Source organism: Puma concolor, chromosome A1, assembly GCF_028749965.1.
Source record: "Puma concolor isolate L17-30 chromosome A1, mPumCon1.1.hap2, whole genome shotgun sequence".
NCBI classification, from domain to species: Eukaryota; Metazoa; Chordata; class Mammalia; order Carnivora; family Felidae; genus Puma; species Puma concolor.
The window spans coordinates 172,311,028-172,329,346 of record NC_141667.1 but is presented as its reverse complement, the minus strand read 5'-3'; the positions used below and the strand labels follow the sequence as shown (position 1 = coordinate 172,329,346).

Here is an 18,319-nt window from a genome sequence, read left to right as displayed (position 1 = left end):
AATCAAGGTGTGAATCTTTCAATTTTTGCTGGGTTTGAAATTATTTTGGCTATTGGTAGTCTCTTGCAATTCATATCCATTTTAGGATCAGCTTTTTCTGAAGAAAAAAGTGGTTAAAATGTTAATAGGTATTGCTTAAATCTGTAGATCAATCTGGGGAGTATTGCCATCTTAATTTTAAGTCTTCCAATCCATGCACGTAAAATGTCTTTCCATTTATTTAGATCTTTCTAAATTTCTTTAGCCATGTTTTATAATTTTCGGTGTAGAAGTCTTATATGTTTGTTAAATTTGTTCTATTTTATTTTTTTGATGCCATCATAAATGAGATTTTCTTAATTTCATTTTTTGATTGTTCATGGCTAGCGTATAAGTGCATGATGTTTGTGTATTGGCCTTATATCCTGTAACCTTGCGGAATGCATTTATTTTTCTAACAACATTTTTGTGGATTCATCAGGATTTTCTCTATACAAGTTCATGCCATCTGTGACTCTCCAGTACAATATTGAATAGAAATGGTGAGAATGGGCATTCTTGTCTTGTTCTTGATCTCAGGAAGAAGGCATTCAGTTTTCCCCCAGTAAGTATGATATTAGCTGTGGGTTTTTCATAAGTGGCAATCAATTTGTTCAGTTTGTTGAGTGTTTTTATCATGAAAGGGTGTTGGATTTTGTCAAAGGCTTATTCTGCATCAATTGAGATAATTATGTGGTCTTTATACTTTATTCCGTTAATATGGTGTATCACATTGATCGATTTTCTTATGTTATACCAACTTTGCATTCCTAGGAAAAGTCCCACCTAGTCATGATATATAATCCTTTTTACACGTTGCTGAATTCAGTTTGCTAGGATTCTGTTGATAATTTTTGCATCCATATTTATATTGGTAGGCATTTTCCTTGTGATATCTTTGGTTTTGGTATCAAGTTAAAACTGGCCTCATAGAGTGAGTGTTCACTCTGCTTCTATTTTTTGGAAGAGCTTAGAAAGGACAGGTGTTAATTCTTCTTTAAATGTTTGGTAGAATTCACCAGTAAGGCCATATCTTTTCTTAGAATTTTGTGGGAAATTTTTTTATTACTAATTCAATCCCTTTCATTGCTATATATAGGCCTATCCAGATTTTCTATTTTCTTTTTGGATTCAATTCAGCAGTTGTGACTTTCTAGGATTTTCTGTTGAATCCAGGTTATCTAATTTGTTAGCATACAATTGTTCAGTTTTTCCTTTTAATTCTTCTTATTCCTGAAAGTTTGGTAGTGATGGTCTGTCTTTTATTTTTAATTTTAATAATTTGAGTCTTCTTTTTTTCTGGGTCTAGCCAGAGATTTGTCAATTTTGTTGATCTTTTCAAAGAAACAACTTTCTTCCCCCCTCTGTTGATTTTTTAATTCTCAATTTCACTTATTTCCTTTCTTGTTTTTATTGTCTCTTCTGCTTGCTTTGGGTTTAGTTTGCTTCCTCTAGTTTCTAAGAAACTAGGCGAGACTATTGATTTGAGCTCTCTTCTTTTTTACCAAAGATGTTTACAACTCTAAAGTTTCCCAAGAGCACTGCTTTCATTGCATCCCATAAGTTTTGGTCTCTTGTGTTTCTGTTTTCATTCATCTCAGAGTGTTTCCTAATTTTTCTTGTGATTTCTTCTTCAACCCATTTGTTATTTAGAAGGATGCAGCTAATTCCCACTTATTTGTGAATTTCTCAAATTTCCTTTTGTTCTTGATTTCTCATTTCATTTTGCTGAGGACAGAGAAGATATTTTATATGATTTGAGTCTTTTTAAACCTATTGAGACTTGTTCTATGGCCCAACATGTGATCTCTTCTGGAGAATGTTCCCTGTGCGCTTGAGAAAAATGTGTATTCTGCTGTTGTTGGATGGAGTGTCCTATGGATGTCTGTTAGGTTTAGATGGTGTATAGTGTTCTTCACATCTTCTATTTGTTGTTTGTCTTCTGCCTAGTGGTTCTATTCATTATTAAGAGCGCAGATAGAAGTCTTCAACTATTTTGTTGAACTTTTCCCTTCAATTCTGTCAAGTTTTGCTTCATGTATTTTGGGGCTCTGTTGATGGATACATGCGTTTATGATTTTTGTGTCTACCTGATTGACCCTTTTATCCTAATAAAATATCCTTCTTCGTCTCTGATAATTTTATTTTAAAATCTATTTTGTCTGATAGCAGTATAGCCATTTTGGCTCTCTTTTGGATGGCATATCTTTTTCCATCCTTTCATTTTCAACCTATTTGTGTTCTAAGGAAAAAAATACACTTAACACTAAATTCTTCTGCTAAGTATATTTTTATTTCAGGTGTTAAAAGGCAGCAAATGATGGTTTTTAAAACCCATTCACATTTAAATGAAAATAATCAACATTAAAAAAATAAAAGATATTCTTCGTTCCTCCAGCTCTTCATCAGTTCTTGACTTAACTTATAAGGATTTATTCTAGGGGATCAAATCTTGAGACTTCCTTACCTTCTAAAGGCTCACAAATGTGTTCAATGTCAAACCAGCAGGGAAAGGACATTCCTAAGCAAGAAACACTGCTCAGGAAGTACTGCACCATGTCTCCAGATCCCTGAGAATCAAGTCAGAAAACTGGGAGCAACAGAAAGCACTATAAGGTAACTGATCCTCACTTTGTGACAAGTCATTTCCTGAATATAAATCAACAAACTACGTAGCACACTTGTGTGTAACTAGTTGGTTATTTTGCTCCCAAGCAAAGCAGTGTTCAATAGAAATATCATGTGAACCACAAATGCCAGTCATATTTGTAAATTTGTTAAATGTTTATTTGAGAGAGAGAGAGAGAGCACACATGCAAGTGGAGGAGGGGCAGAGAGAGGGAGAGACAAAATCCCAAACAGGCTCCACGCTGTCAGCACAGAGCCCGAGTAGGGCTCAAACTCATGAACCCTGAGATCGTGACCTGAGCCAAAATCAAGACTTAGACACATAACCGACTGAGCCAGTCAGACGCCCGCCCCCATATATGTAATTTTAAGGTTTCTAGCAACCATATTTTAAAAAGTAAAAACAGGAAAATTAATATAATTAATAATTATCATTTATTAATAAGTATAATTAACATATTTTATTTAACCCAATATGTTGTCATTTCTACATGTGACCAATATAAAATTGTTACTCGTCATTTTCTTCCAAGGCTCTGAAGTTTAGTTTGCACCTTACACTTAAAGCACACCTAATTTCAAACTAGCCACATTTCAAGTGACTGATAGCCACAATGGCTAGTGGCTACCACTCGGACAGAGAACTGTAGCATTTAAAAGTGAAAATGACCTTAAAATGCTCTATGATCATCATGACCTGAGCCGAAGTCAGATGCTTAACCGACTGAGCCACCTGAGCGCCCCGTAAATTTTTTTTCCTTAACATTATACATTGCTATAACATGACTGCTTATATAATAGGAGTATAAAAATGTAATAACCTAACAAGTAGGTGTGCAATCCAAACTAACAAATCTTGGAGGTTTTGATCTGCATCAATAAGTACAGCTAACTTTATTAAGCATTTACTCTGTGCCAGCACTATGCCAGGTATTTTGATGCATGGTGGAAGGTACTACTGTTATTTCCATTTCACAGAAGAGGAAACTGGGGCTGAGAAAGGTTAAATAACTTGGGCAAGATCACAGCATGTAAGTTGTGAAGTCATAATTTGAAGTCTCATTCTGGCTGGCTCTTGGAGCCTCTGCTCCTAAGCCTCCAAACTCTATACGTCCTTCAAATGTATCCAACCACCAGCTGACATTCAGTGAATTTCATATATAAAACTATGAGAGAAAGAGGGCAAAAGAAACTAACCGAATCCAAATTTCCCCTGCCTGTGTTCAATTCCACAGTTTGCTGACTAGTGTGTTTAGTGCCCTTTGGGAATACAAGGTTTCACTTGCCCCTGGCCTGCATGCTCTGACTGTAACAGACTGCTTCAGACAGGGGCTTAAAAATCTTGATAAAAGGCAGCTGGAGAAATGGAAACAGCTTAGCATTTTCTTTTCAGCAGACAACTTTCCTCAACAGGTCTCATCTTTTCTGCTGGCTCTTACCTAAGCAACAAAGAGCATCGATATTAGAAAGCATTAGAAATTTTATTTATCAGCCAAATGCTTGTTAACCATCCTTAATCCATCAACATACCATTTTGCTCTGCATAATTGGGAGGGAGACTAATAGAAAATATACAAATACACTTTATTACACACACAAACGCGATGCATACATCTATATCACATGTAGCTTTAAGAGTAGTCACCTGTCTGAGGCCTATTTCTTATTTAACCCTAGAATCCATCTAACCAATAATAGCTGATAACTATTGAGTGCTACGGTGTCTGCAGACCCCATGCTATGTGCATTTACAAATATTATCCTACTTTCTACAACACCCCTATGAAGAAGTATTATTCCCCTTTTACAGATGAGGAAACAAAGACAACTTGTTATGTCATACCATGTTAACTATTAATACAAACACCTGTAAATAATACCATCTGCGTATATCTGTGTAGTTATAGATTATAATACTTTCACTTCTATTATTTAAACTGCCCCTCAAAATAAGTTGTGCTGTAGAGAGCACCTGTGCTTACCACTACCAGGACAGGTAGTGGAAGTTATGTTGGGAGTCCTGGGGCAACTTTTAAAAATTTACAGATTGTTCACTCGGGAGAATCTTATTTACATTCAGAACCCAATAAACCAGAAATGACAGACAAGACCAAATTCTACCCCAGCTGAAAGAAGCTTTCGCAGGGGTTTTATAAGCCTAACTTCTCCAGCCACTCCCATCAACACAAAACCTATAAAATAAAGAGCAGTACCCAAGGAAGATTCTGCTGCTCTCTTGTTAAGGAGTCTGGCCTCCTGTATTATTATAAAGAGGGCATGGCCAGGCTGTGCAGTACCTTCTGACAAACATCAAGAATCCTAAATTGCCTAGATTTCAAGTCTCAGTTGAGAGAAACTTCCAGCCTTCCATTTTCCCAACCTCACCCTTTTACACAAGGGGTTATAAATGCTCTGAGCAAATATGCCTCCAGAACTTAATGGAGGTAGGGTCAGGTCTAATAAGCTGAAGTGAAAGGCATCAGGAGCTGGCTGTTCACAGTTGACTGGCCCAAAGCAATGGCGGCTAATTGGGAGTGAGCAAGACTTCGTTCTACCCCTCCATTTCATTTCCAATTATAATTTAATGTCAGAACTTTTCTGATTAATAATAGCATACTTTAACAGCCATTATTATTCCATTTTATAATGAGAGATTGAGGCTTAAAGACATTAAGTGCTCACTCAAGTTCACATTAGTAAGATACTAAAGACCCACATCCACTCAAGTTCAAGGTTCTTTACCTTCTACCATCTGATCTCCTTGGGAAATAAACCTATATTCTTATGGACTGCCATAATACAATATCTGAGCTATTTTCCCAGGGGGAGATTATGTTCATAAAACAAATAGGACTCTCTCCATGGGAAATAGGTTTCTAAGTGCAATACATTCCCTGAAGGCTGAGCATTACAAACTCTCTAAACTGGCAGGCCTGCTGTTGAAAATGCAGTCCCCACTTAGGAGGTTTCCTGGACACAAGAACTGGTCTCCGTTGTCAGAACGGCTGATATCCACCCCAAGTTTACAGGAATTTCTCCCATTTGGGGATCTCTTTTTTCATTGCCCATAAAAATCTCCTTCCTTCTTACTTAGAATATTAAAATAAAGCTGGGCTGACATTTCATATTGTAGCAGTTGATGTCACAACTAACACTGACTTGTTTTATTTGTAGTCTGAATAAGTATGTGCTTTGCCTCACCAAAAAATCAAGCTCTCTCGGGCACCTGGGAAGCTCAGTTGGTTGAGCATCCAACTCTTGTTTTCCGCTCTGGTCATGATCTCACAGTTGGTGGGATAGAGCTCGGCTCTGCACTAACAGTGCGGAGCCTGCTTGGGATTCTCTCTCCCTCTGTCTCTTTGCCCCTTCTCGGCTCATACACACACACACACCCACACACACACACACACACACATTCTCTCTCTCTCTCTCTTTCTCTCTCTGCCCCTCTCCTCTGATAGCTCTCATACTTAATCTCTCTAAAAAAATAAGTAATTTTAAAAATTAAAACAAGCTCCCTATCTTGACACATACGTTGTAATTTCTATTATTTAGTAATTATTAAACAAATGTATGTAATCTACAGAGTCATTGCCAATAAAACACATACCACAGCAAGTGTTATAAAGTAACTGGAGATCAGGACTTACCCTAAGCAAGCCTCCAGGCAATTCATCTTATTTCACTGGTAACATAGTCATAAAATAGGCTGGATAAGTAATTCCCCAAATCTTAATAACCTTGGGTGAGGAAAAAGCCTCCCAGAATCCAGACATGACCACTGCTGACATACATACATACAAAACAAGCAAAAACAAAAACAAAAACCTGTCCCAAATTAATGTACGTGATGTTCTATCTTTAAAGAAATAATGTGTCATAAGAACAACAAATTGTCACATCTAAGGAGCATCAATTCTTCAAAGATAGGTCTGCAGACCTCTTGTAGAGAACTCTTATCACTATCACAGCTAAAACTTTCTAAGGGAGTTTTTTTCTCCACGAATCAGAATCCTTTAAAAGATCTTAGCTGGCAATCACAATTGCATAGCGATCCCGGGGCCTCAGCGCAGAGATTCTGGACGCAGTGGCTGGGATTCTAATATACAGCCAAGGTTTAAAATCATTCCCTTTAAAGCAAATGTTTTAAGTAGACTTCCAGAGAACACAACTTCCGAGTAGTCAACAGGAAATTAAATTCCCTTCGGGCTGCCAGAAGTGTGGTCCATCTCACCCAACGTGGAATCTCCTCCCTACCAGTGTCCTTTTGAAGCAAAGATGATGAATTATTTTCTCCACTGTCACCCTTAGCCCAAACCATTGGACACAGTAGGGGCTCAACAGAAGTGCCCTTTGATTTGAACACTGCCCTCTCCCATTTGGCAGCTCCAGTAGCGAAGAAAGATTGGGTGTATTGTCTATGCAATTGAAATCAGGTCTCTGGGTCCCGCAGTACCGGCAGGAATCATTTAAGCATTTAGATGAGCCCTACAAACCAGGATTCCGTTAGGGAGGGGTGATCTGTCTTAGCTTCTCCCAATCATTGAAAGAACGGGACCCCAAAACAAGGAATTCAAGGGAAAAGTCTGGGATCCTGGGTGGGGAGGGGATGGAGGCCTGTGTGCTACGTGTACAACTCAGGACGACCCTGGGCTGGGGAGGGCAGAGGAGGGCAGGGGAGGGAGGCCTGGCGGGAGAGCCCAGGGCTGAGTAACACCTCTCCCGGACAAGCCGAAGGTGTGAGTCACTGGTGAGCGCGGCTGGAGCAAGGGGTGGCCTGAGTCACAGCCCTGGGGGAGGTCGGAGGGTCTGACAGATAGAGAAGTCTGTAAACCCGGGGGTGGAATTGAGTGGGAAGTGGGTTTCAAAGGAGCTCCTCCCTGGGGGGTGGGGGTTTACGGTCCTAGAGACTGCGGGGGCTGGAGTTGGGGGAAGCTCCGCGGGCCGCAGGGAGAGGGTGGCGGGCGGCAGCCGAGGAAGCCGGCCAGCCCGCGGCGCCGAAATCTCCCGCGCTCTGGAGCTGGCCCCACCTCCCCAGCCGAACCTCACGCCCTTCCGCGCGGCGCGGCGCGCCAGCCAGCCCCTCCCTCCCGCCACCCTCCCGACGTCACCCCAGGCCCCAGCTGGCCGGCAGAGTCCCCGCCCCACATCGCCCGCGACCAGCCGGGCAGCCCGCCGCGAGTCGCCAGTGACGGCACTGCAGGGTGCGTGGCCAATCGGCGCGGCCCCGGAGGAGGCGGCCTCCGCCCCGCCTCCCGCGCCCAAAGCCAATGAGACGCCGGAGCTGGGGGCCGCGACTGGGTGAGGGGTCACGAGTCCCCGCCCCATCCTCCCCTTTCCCCTTTGCCCCGCCCTTTCCCGCCCTTTCCCGCCCCCCCCACCAGCCCCGCGCCGCGGCTGGTGCAGGTCCCCGCGCTGGGCCCGCCCCCACCCCTCCCGCCGGCCCGCCAGCGCGCCTCACGGCTCCTGTCTCCCCTCCCTCCTTCTCTCTCACACGCCTAGCGCAATGGCGGCGGCCGCGGCGGAGCAGCAACAGTTCTACCTGCTCCTGGGAAACCTGCTCAGCCCCGACAATGTGGTCCGGAAACAGGCAGAGGTAACCGAGCTCGTCGCCCCTGACTCCGTGCCCCGGCCGGCGCGCCGGCCTGCCCCCGACGCCGCCCCTCCGGGCCTCGGTCGCTCAGCCGCGGCCGCGCAGGCCGGGGCCGGGCGGCGGCCGCGTAGCCCACGTGTGAGGCGGCCCGCGGCTCCCGGCCGTGCCCCCGGGCCCTTCCGGCCCTTGTCGCCGCGGCGCCCGGAGCCAGTTACCTCCCCGCCACCCCTCGCACACACGTGCGGCCACTCCTGACACGCTGCCCCCCCCCAGATGGGGAAGCCGGGCGGCGGGGAGGGATGTGGGGTGTGGGGCGGGCCGCGGGGCTCCCCTCGCCCCTTTCCCGCTTTCTCCCCGTGGGAGCCTTCCCCGCCCTTCCAGCCCTGGTCTCCAGCCGGCCTCGCCCTCCTGGGTCCCCAAACCCTGCCCGCTACCTGACCCTTCACCCCGCCCTCTCTCCTGTCCCCTCTTTCTTCGCTACCGTCTTTCCCTCCCTCCCCCATCCCCTCCTTTCGAAATGTGTGTCTTGCTCTCTTGCCTTTCCATTCACTCCATTTAGTCCTCTTTCTCTTGTCTAGTTTCCTGACAATCCATCGGAAGCTGGATTTCCCTCCTCCCCCCGCCCCCCGCCCCCGGCCCTCGCCACAATTCTGTAAAGTTGCCTTTAGGGTTTCTTTCTAAGCCGCTTGCACCTTACTTTATTCTTCCTTTAGACACATTTTCTTTGATCTGTAGAGATTTGTGGTCTCATTAGTGCGATGTCCTGGGACTTCCGTTGTTTAAGTGGGCCAGTGCCACCATATGTTTAAGTCATTAATTTCATGAAATCCAACATGAATCAATCAGTCAATCAATCTCTCTCTCTCTCTCTCTCTCTCTTTTTTTTTTACCTCCTCTGACTGCTGGCCTCCAAAATGTGGAGCTGTGGATATTTTCAAGAGACAGTATTTCAGATGTATCTTCAAGTTCTTTTACCAAGTAGCAGTGAGAAACACTTGGTTTAGTAGAAGACTGATGTTAAGGCTGTCAGTGTTGAGACCACAGTACATACGTGAGACAGTGTAAGGGAAGGGCAGAAACTTTCCAGTTTCTTTTAAGTGCATTATAAGAACCTGTCTTCAAACTTGGTTATATGTGGAGTTCTCTGCCACCATGTGATCGAAGATTTTTAGAAGATTCAGCAAAAGATGTTCAACCAGATGTTTTTAGGGAGCAAAATTCATTTTACGTGTAGCTAACAAAATTGGGGGACGAGTCCTCTTCTGTACTCCTGGGTTTTATAGATAAACTTTAGAATCACAATGTTGTTAGTACTTACTTTGAATAGATTAGGATATGCTGGTTATACTTAGTGGTTTTATAATATTTGAAGTAAATACACTGGAAGTTCAGTTCTGTATGAGAACGCGCTTTAAACAACTATTTAATGATTTTTGCTTCATGTATTATACATGTGATATGTGTTCAGGGTAAAATTTTAAACAGTGCAAATAGTTTTTTATCCCTTTCCCCAAAGGTAACCACTTTTAAGTGTCTTGTGAGTTATCCCTGAAAATACCTTCACAAGTGTAAATGTATACATTCATTTTTATGTGAATGGACCTTAATACACATACACATATAATTCATATGCTGTGAACCTGGATTTTTCACTCCATATATTTCACGTTGCCACATACAAGATTTTGTTAAAGCAGCTATGTAGTAGTCCATAATATGGATGTATTATTTATTCAACCAACCCACCTATGAAAGGACATTAAGGTTTCTAGTGTCCTTTTAAAAATAAGAGTACATGCTAAAAATAAGAGTACATGCATACTTATCTTTTCAGACTTTGCCAGGTTTACTTGAAATACTTAAAAGTAGTATTTGTCCTTGGAAGTAAAGTGCATTTATTAGTTGCATCAATTTGCACTCCTGTATTAGTGGGATGTGATGATGCCTATGAAAACATTTTAATGCATTCTGCTAACTCTGGGGGTAATTTTTCACCAAAATAAGTTCCTAATCCCAAACCATAATAGAAATTGCCATGTGTTACAAAGCAGAACAGCATTGTAATTAGTAAGCTAGTTTAATTCTCCCTCTTCCCTCCAGTTGCTTAAGTCTCTATTGTCAAGCCTAGTGGGGAATCTCTCTTCTATTGAACTAAATACCAGTGTCTGGTTCAGCTTGAATTCCGATTGGTGCCTGTTGTAAATCTTTTATCACTTGCATCACTTTGGGGATAATTAGCAGCATTCAGCACATTTTCTCATAAAGAACAATTGGAAAGTATAGTTGACCCTTGAACAACACAGAGGTTAGGGACACCAGCTCCCACCCCCCTAACACTCCCAAAATTTAACTACTGATAGCCTCCTGTTGACTGGAAGCCTTACCAATAACATAAAGAGCCAGTTTATACATATTTTGTATGTGTGTTATATACAGTATTTTTACAACAAAGAAAGAGGAAAAAAACGTTATTAAGGAAATCATAAGGTGAAAAGATACATTCCAGTACTGTACTGTATTTATCCCCCTCAGAAAGAAATCCACATATAAGTAGACCTGCACAGTTCAAACCCATGTTCAAGGTTCAGCTGTACTGTCAGTCTTTTTATTCCTAGTGAAAACATTCAGGTAGTACATTTTTACTTTCTTTGTATATCCCAGGAATATATTAATGTGTGAAGTAAGTCTTATAAAACAGAATATTCTTAATTTGACACCAAAAAACGTAAATGTTAGAGGGGAAGTTTCCTGATGTCACATAACACAAAGTTTGACTGTAAATAGAGCTTAAGAAAGCAAAATATTAGTTGGAAAAGTAAATAGCTGTGCATAATAATACTTTAATGCCCCTTTTTTTTGCCTTATGAAATGAGCTGTTTATAAGTAATGAAGCCAAATTAAATTGAGTATTACAGTCTGATATGGCAAATAAAGAAATTTTTTTAACTAAAAATTGGCAAAAGCCCAGTAAGTATTTTTGTAATTTACTCAGTCAAAATAAAAATACTTAGTTGACACAAATACTGAACTGTTGACTAAGGTAACTTGCATTCAAACATGAAATGAAGTACAGTAAAGGACTCATTGTAATATATTGTTGAAATCATTGAAAGTCTTGAAAAGTTTTAAAAGTTTTTAAAATTTCCATTATATAAACTATCTGGTAGGCTTTATGTTATATTTCTGTTAAATCTTCAAGAATTTTTCTCTTTAACTTTACAAAAAATGTTTCTGATGCTTGAAGAAATGATTTAAATGCTTCTAAGTCTAAAAATACAATGATTAACATGAATAAGCAATTTGAATAAATAGTCGACAGGTAGTACAAAGTTGAATGTCCATGGCATTCATGACTGGACATTTTTATGTGACACAAGCTTAAGTATTTTATGAAACATATGCTTGGATTTTATATTCTTAGTTTTTCCATTGACTTTGTTCTTCATTGATTGTAGTATAGAACTACATCAATGAGATTTGAATTGGAGGAGGGTAATGTATTGAAAAATATACCTGATTTTTGAGGAACCAGGTTGTTTATTTACTAGGTAAAAATTGTACCAGGTAAAACTTGCCCCCTCTTTTCATATGCAAGGTTGGCTCACCATAAATATTTATGGAATGAGTGAAATGAGTATTTCTTAGCATTTCTCCTTTGTATGGACAGAAAAGGGGGAGGTGAAATACTTTGCATTGTGTGAATGTGCATGGTGAAATCAAATGGAGTTGAAATTCTGTTTGCCAGGAAACTGGCAACATTCATTGAACCTGCCTGGCCTAGGGCTAGGAATATTCTTCGAAAGATTGCTTATATATTCTTTATATAGGTATTCTTTACATTTGCTGCACTCTGATGTGCTAAGTGCTGGAATACAAGGAGATACCAGCCCTGTCTTGGTGGCACTCTGTCTGTTCAGGGTTTTAAGGTTGTGCTCTTTTTGCCAAACTATTATCCTTGACCAGTATTATGGTGTAAATGTAATACTATATCTGGATTGCTACAGTGGAACATAACAAATGGGAGAACCCTCTCTCAGGAGTCAGATGTCACTCATACCAAACTCTCTCTCCATTGACTTCTAATTCTAATTCCTTATGGAATAGAGTTCAGTATTGGACTTAATATTTCTAAGTCTCTACTAGAATTAGCACAGTATAACTGTCACACTAATAGTCCCAGCTGGGCATGGTTTTCCGAGAGTGATATCCTAATAAAGAATTTTTTTCTGAAACTTGATTTAGACCACTGGAAATTTAACTGTTTAACATTTATGGCAGATACAGTGCATCAGGAGCTAGGCTAGATACAAAAATAAAAAGGCATTTTTATTATATACTGAGAGACTGTGTTTAAATGGAAAGGCTACACCGGTCGTTCAGTTGCATTCATAAAGATTAAGTGAGAAACCTCAAGGTACATTTCCATTTTTGCAATCATCTTATGAATATCTCTACATAAATTATCTCATTTCTGTATACATAAATTCAGACCATCTTCTCTCCTCAGCTGTGAATGCTTGTCACAGTTTTCGGCATTGTTGTATTCCTCTGTGCTTACGCGCTTGAGAGGAACTTGAGTTTATCAGAGGATTTTGAATTCTCCTCTTCCCCCCAGATGTGTTCTTTCATTGAGATATGTTTGAGAAGTTTGAAAACTGTGCAGCACTGCATAAACAGAACTGACTGGTTGGTGGAGTCAGGCCCCAGGAGCAAAACCCAGAAAGAACATTCGGTGCTGGGGAGATTGTGAATACGGTTGGCCTCAGGAAACCAGAGTTCTCTCCAGCATTTATTGTATTTGACCTTGGGCAGGTCATTTAACTTCTGAGCCTTTATTTCAGTATCTGTCAATATCTCAGGGATGCCACAGAGCGCTTAATAGAAGTTATGAGGTAGATGTGCATTTGGGGAGACCCTGTTTTCCCACCCTTTTCCTTGTCACTTCTGTCCAGAGGAACTAGGTAGGTTATAGGGGTAGTGGCTATTAGAGAGTAGACAAGTGAAGAGTTGTCTTTGGGAGAACAATTCTATACTTCAAATAATGATTTTTTTCCACAGTAATAGACTACTATTACAGAATTCTTTATTTTATTTTATTTTATTTTATTTTTTTAATGTTTGTTTTTGAGAGAGAGAGAGACAGAGCGTGTTTTAATGTTTATTTTTGAGAGAGGGAGACACAGAATCCAAAGCAGGATCCAGGCTCTGAGCTGTCAGCACACAGCCTGATGTGGGGCTCGAACTCATGGACCGCGAGATTATGACCTGAGCCACAGTCGGACACTTAACCGACAGAGCCACCCAGACGCCCCTGTTATAGAATTCTTAGAATACATGCACATGAATCTATACTTCTCTTTAGCTTTTGTAGACAATGTATACTTAGATCTTATATTTTGATCTACTCTGACAATCTGTCTTTTAATTGGTGTCAACTTTTTATTGTTAACCAGTTTGCTCATTTTACATTATTCATGGAGAAGGGAAGCAGTGCCCCGAGTCACAAAACTAGATTTCTAGAATATTAAAACAGTATTAAAGAAATTATGTTAAAATCTCCTGGCCAAATTTCTCCTGGCCATATTCATTTATTTGTGTATATAATAAGGTTTTAGTATAATCCCTCTCGAAAGAAGAATTTGAATGCTTTCTTCCCTTTCTTGGATTTACTTCATCTAAGGTATGTTTCTGGTAGTTTGTAAGTAGTGGTAACATAAACCATTTCTACGTCATCTGATCTAGAAAATGTTGACAAGATAAGTAGTTTTCCATGATGTAAAGGGATACTGGGTAAGCACTTGCTTTACAGCATGGTGGCTCAGGTCACATTTAAGAATTTTTTGGCCCTCATAGGCCTTGAGTTTTATTATTTACAGAAGCAAAAGTTGGGAAAATATGCACTTACATTAGAAAAATCTAAGAGCTAAATGTAGAAAGGAGCTTGAAAGTCACTCCCTGGACATCCTCTCTTTCCTTACCAGGAGAAAATTTTAACACCAGACCTAGATTACATGACTTCGTATGCACAGACCTTTCCCAGTCTTATTTCATTTTTTTCCACTGGTGTGCTCGTGAAGTTTTTGAACATCTTCTAACCTTTAATGTTTTTCTTTTCCCTGAAGGAAACCTACGAGAATATCCCAGGCCAGTCAAAGATCACATTCCTCTTACAAGCCATCAGAAATACAACAGCTGCTGAGGAGGTACTATTTTAATATTTGAGGATATGACATTCTTACAAAACAAAATACAAAGTTGGGTATTAGATGGTGGTCCATGTGGGTAATGAGAACTGGTGATTACTGCATAGATGATACCAGAACTTTGAACTTATATTTGCGAAAAGCTACTTTGCAGTTACATTTTTTTTTAAGTATTCTATTAAATAATTTCTCTTTTCCATGTCAGATGATGTGTTCAGGATATTTGAGTTAATACTTTTTATTTTACATAAAAATTTATTAAATTTAAGTGATTTCTGTGGTTATAAAAAATATTTCTTCCTTGAAACCATCCTAAAGGAGGAAATTTAATTCATTCGTTGTTTTAATATGTTGCCAGATGTTTCTGAAAAAATATGTTTTGTCTGTCTTTAAAATTCTTATGCTTATTATAATCATCCCTAGGTGGTGAATAAGATGTGTTAAAGATGTTTAGGAACAAAGAGACACTTTGTTGAATCCTTTATAAACTGGTTTTTAGCAAATGACCTGATGACTGTACCAAATTCAAATGTGTTTTTCTTACTGGTTTTATATGCATAAGCAGCTGATTTTTTTTTCTTGCCCAAAGTAATATCCTTACATATATTGAACGTTAAGTGAATATTTTATTTATTTCAGAAAAGGTGTGAAAATATCCAAGTCTAGAAAACTAATCCCACCTATGAAACATGGAATTTAGAATGTGTAAAGTGAGGGTGTTCTAGCTGGCTTGTTGATAGAGCATGCGACTCCTGATCTCAGGATCATGAGTTTGAACCCCACATTGGGAATAGAGGTTACTTTCAAAAAATAAAAAAGTGACAGAATTTGTAAAGTGAGACTTTTGCTAATATTAAAACATGATGGAAACAAAGCCACACTAAATTTCTACATACTGTTACACGTGACTTCTTGTAGTCAGTCGGTTTAAATTGGCAATTTAATGTTCTGTGGTATTACTTAAAAACAGTATGAAAGTACCCCAGTTTGTTTTTTTTTTTAATTTTTCTTTTCAATGTTTATTTATTTTTGAAGGAAAGAGACAGAGTGTGAGTGGGGGAGGGGCAGAGAGAGGGAGACACAGAATCTGAAACGGGCTCCAGGCTCTGAACTGTCAGCGCAGAGCCCGACATGGGGCTCGAACTCACAAACTGTGAGATTGTGACCTGAGCTGAAGTCGGTCGCTTAATCAACTGAGCCACCTGGGTGCCCCGAAAGTGCCCCAGTTTTTAAAAATAGATGACTGGGGCGCCTGGGTGGCTCAGTCGGTTGAGCGTCTGACTTGGGCTCGGGTCATGATCTCACAGTTCGTGAGTTTGAGCCCTGCGTCAGGCTCTGTGCTGACAGCTCAGAGCCTGGAGCCTGTTTCGGATTCTGTGTCTCCCTCTGTCTCTCTGACCCTCCCCCGTTCATGCTCTGTCTCTCTCTGTCTCAAAAGTAAATATACGTTAAAATAAATAAATAAATAATTAATTAATTAAAATAGATGACAAAAGGTGCTTCTTCACCTTTGTAATATATCCTTTTATTCCAAATGAATGTTAAAATATGAAGAATAAACATAAAGTAACAAATCTCTAGAAACAATTGGCTATTTTAATTCTTGAAAATTGAATCAAGTTAATTATGAAACACATTTTAAAGCCAAGAGTAAATAATACTAAAACTGTCGAATTTTACTTTTAAAAACCTACATTGAACCTGTGTTAAATCTTGAATTAGATGATGATTATGAACTAGCCTCAGTGTCTTCATTATGGCTTCATTGTTTTCAGTGTGTGAGAACTGCACAAATTTTAGGCACTTTTACAGGGATTTTAACCATTTTGAACCCTTTCTAGAGCATTGAAATTTCTTTAAAAGTTTGCTGTTTGCCAAAATTGAAATAAGATTCAGGGCCACCTGGGTGGCTCAGTCCTTTAAGCATCCAACTTGGGCTCAGGTCATAATCTCACAGTTTGTGGGTTCAAGAGCCTGCTTCAGATTCTGTGTCTTCCTCTCTGTCTCTGCCCCTCCCTTGCTCACTCTCTGTCTCTGTCTCTCTCTCTCTCAAAAATAAACAAACATTAAAAAAAATTTTTTTAAGTAAAAAAAGATTCAGTGAAAAATAACTTCGGGAAAAAATTGGCACATTTTATTTGTAAAGCTTAACTTTTTTTTGTTGGTCATAGTCCCAAAGTAATTATGATAATGAGTAGCCCATGAAAAATTGGGTTTAATAGTTTTAATGGCTTATTTATTTAGTATGATAAAATTTTAGAATGATTTTTTTCTTGACTCATTATAATCTAAAGGAATATCATACAAAAAACGCCAAACTTAAATATAGTCTACAGATTTTTAATTGGGATAAGAATGTACACATTGATATTGATTAGCACTTGTAGGCATTAGGAACTTGTAATGTTTGTCTGCTTGAATGAAGCATAAAGATAAATGGATTTGATAGCATGTTATCAAAGGTTAATGAAAGGGCTGTGATACAGTGAGATAAGGCCAGGCTAGGAGTAAGATTAGGTATACTGGAATGAGAAGTAGGACAAGAGCATTCTAGAGTTTGCAGTTTATATTAATACTTATTTTTCTTCAAAAAATCTATTAAAAATAGCAATTAAAGATAAGTTTACCATTGCTAAGGTATATTTTTTATTTGTGATCTGATGTGTTCAGGGCTTTTCCTTACTTATTAACAAAAAGAGCTTTTGGGTAGCATGTCAGTACAGTAGACTAATGTGATTAGAGAGAGTTTTATGTATTTTATCTTTTTTAAAAAGAATCTAGCAAAGTGCTTTAGAAATGAATTGTAAAATACACCCATGGTGGAGTGAATGTAGTTTGTTAAAAATTGTTTCTCTTGAAAGATACCAAGTTCTTAACCATGCTCTTCATTTATAGGCTAGACAAATGGCTGCCGTTCTCCTAAGACGTCTTTTGTCCTCTGCATTTGATGAAGTCTATCCAACTCTTCCTTCTGATGTTCAGACTGCCATCAAGAGTGAGCTACTGATGATTATTCAAATGGAAACCCAGTCTAGCATGAGGAAAAAAATCTGTGATATTGCTGCAGAACTGGCCAGGAATTTAATAGGTGTGTATGCAAATACATTCATTATTACGTTTTGGAAGAAAATGAGTATATTCTTCCTTTTTTTTTTTTTTTCTAAAGTGGAGTCTTTTTAAAATTTTTTAAAAAATGTTTATGGGGGCGCCTGGGTGGCGCAGTCGGTTAAGCGTCCGACTTCAGCCGGGTCACTATCTCGCGGTCCGTGAGTTCGAGCCCTGCGTCAGGCTCTGGGCTGATGGCTCGGAGCCTGGAGCCTTTTTCCGATTCTGTGTCTCCCTCTCTCTCTGCCCCTCCCCCGTTCATGCTCTGTCTCTCTCTGTCCCAAAAATAAATAAAAAACGTTGAAAAAAAAAATTTTTAAAATAAAAAATGTTTATGTATTTATTTTTGAGAGAGTTGGGGAGGAGCAGAGAGAGAAGGAGACAGAATCCCAAGCAGGTTCCACTCTGCCAGCGTAGGGCCTGAACACACCACAAACTGTGAGATTATGACCTAAGCTGAAATCAAGAATCAGACACTTAACTGACTGAGCCACCTAGGCGCCCCTGGTGGAGTCTTTTTAAAGGAAGATTTATAAGTACCTGAGTACCATTTATTCTGTTCAAAATGAGAGTGATTATGGATTCTGCATTTACCGATGTTTTGAAGTGCAGTCATAATACTTACCTGTTGGTTTTCAGAGCATCTGTGTGAAGAAATAATTTTGTAGTTTGCTTGAAAATTAATCAGTTTTATTCCCCCCTAATCTGTTAATTTTTGAAAGCACAGTCTAACTTATAACCCGTTTTGTAGATTAAACTTGCCAACAGAAGT

The 18,319-nt window shown here is 39.6% G+C and overlaps 1 protein-coding gene across 1 annotated transcript in view; it reads left to right on the top strand.

The window, feature by feature from the left end:
• IPO5 (importin 5) overlaps window positions 1-18,319 on the top strand; it is a 59,839-nt gene that overhangs the window by 6,658 nt on the left and 34,862 nt on the right. The window contains exons 2-5 of the mRNA XM_086709247.1: window positions 2,524-2,634; window positions 8,149-8,242; window positions 14,362-14,442; window positions 17,338-17,530. Of these exons, the coding sequence (XP_086565373.1) occupies window positions 8,153-8,242; window positions 14,362-14,442; window positions 17,338-17,530 (364 nt within the window). The 5' untranslated portion in view covers window positions 2,524-2,634; window positions 8,149-8,152. The remainder of the gene's footprint in view (window positions 1-2,523; window positions 2,635-8,148; window positions 8,243-14,361; window positions 14,443-17,337; window positions 17,531-18,319) is intronic.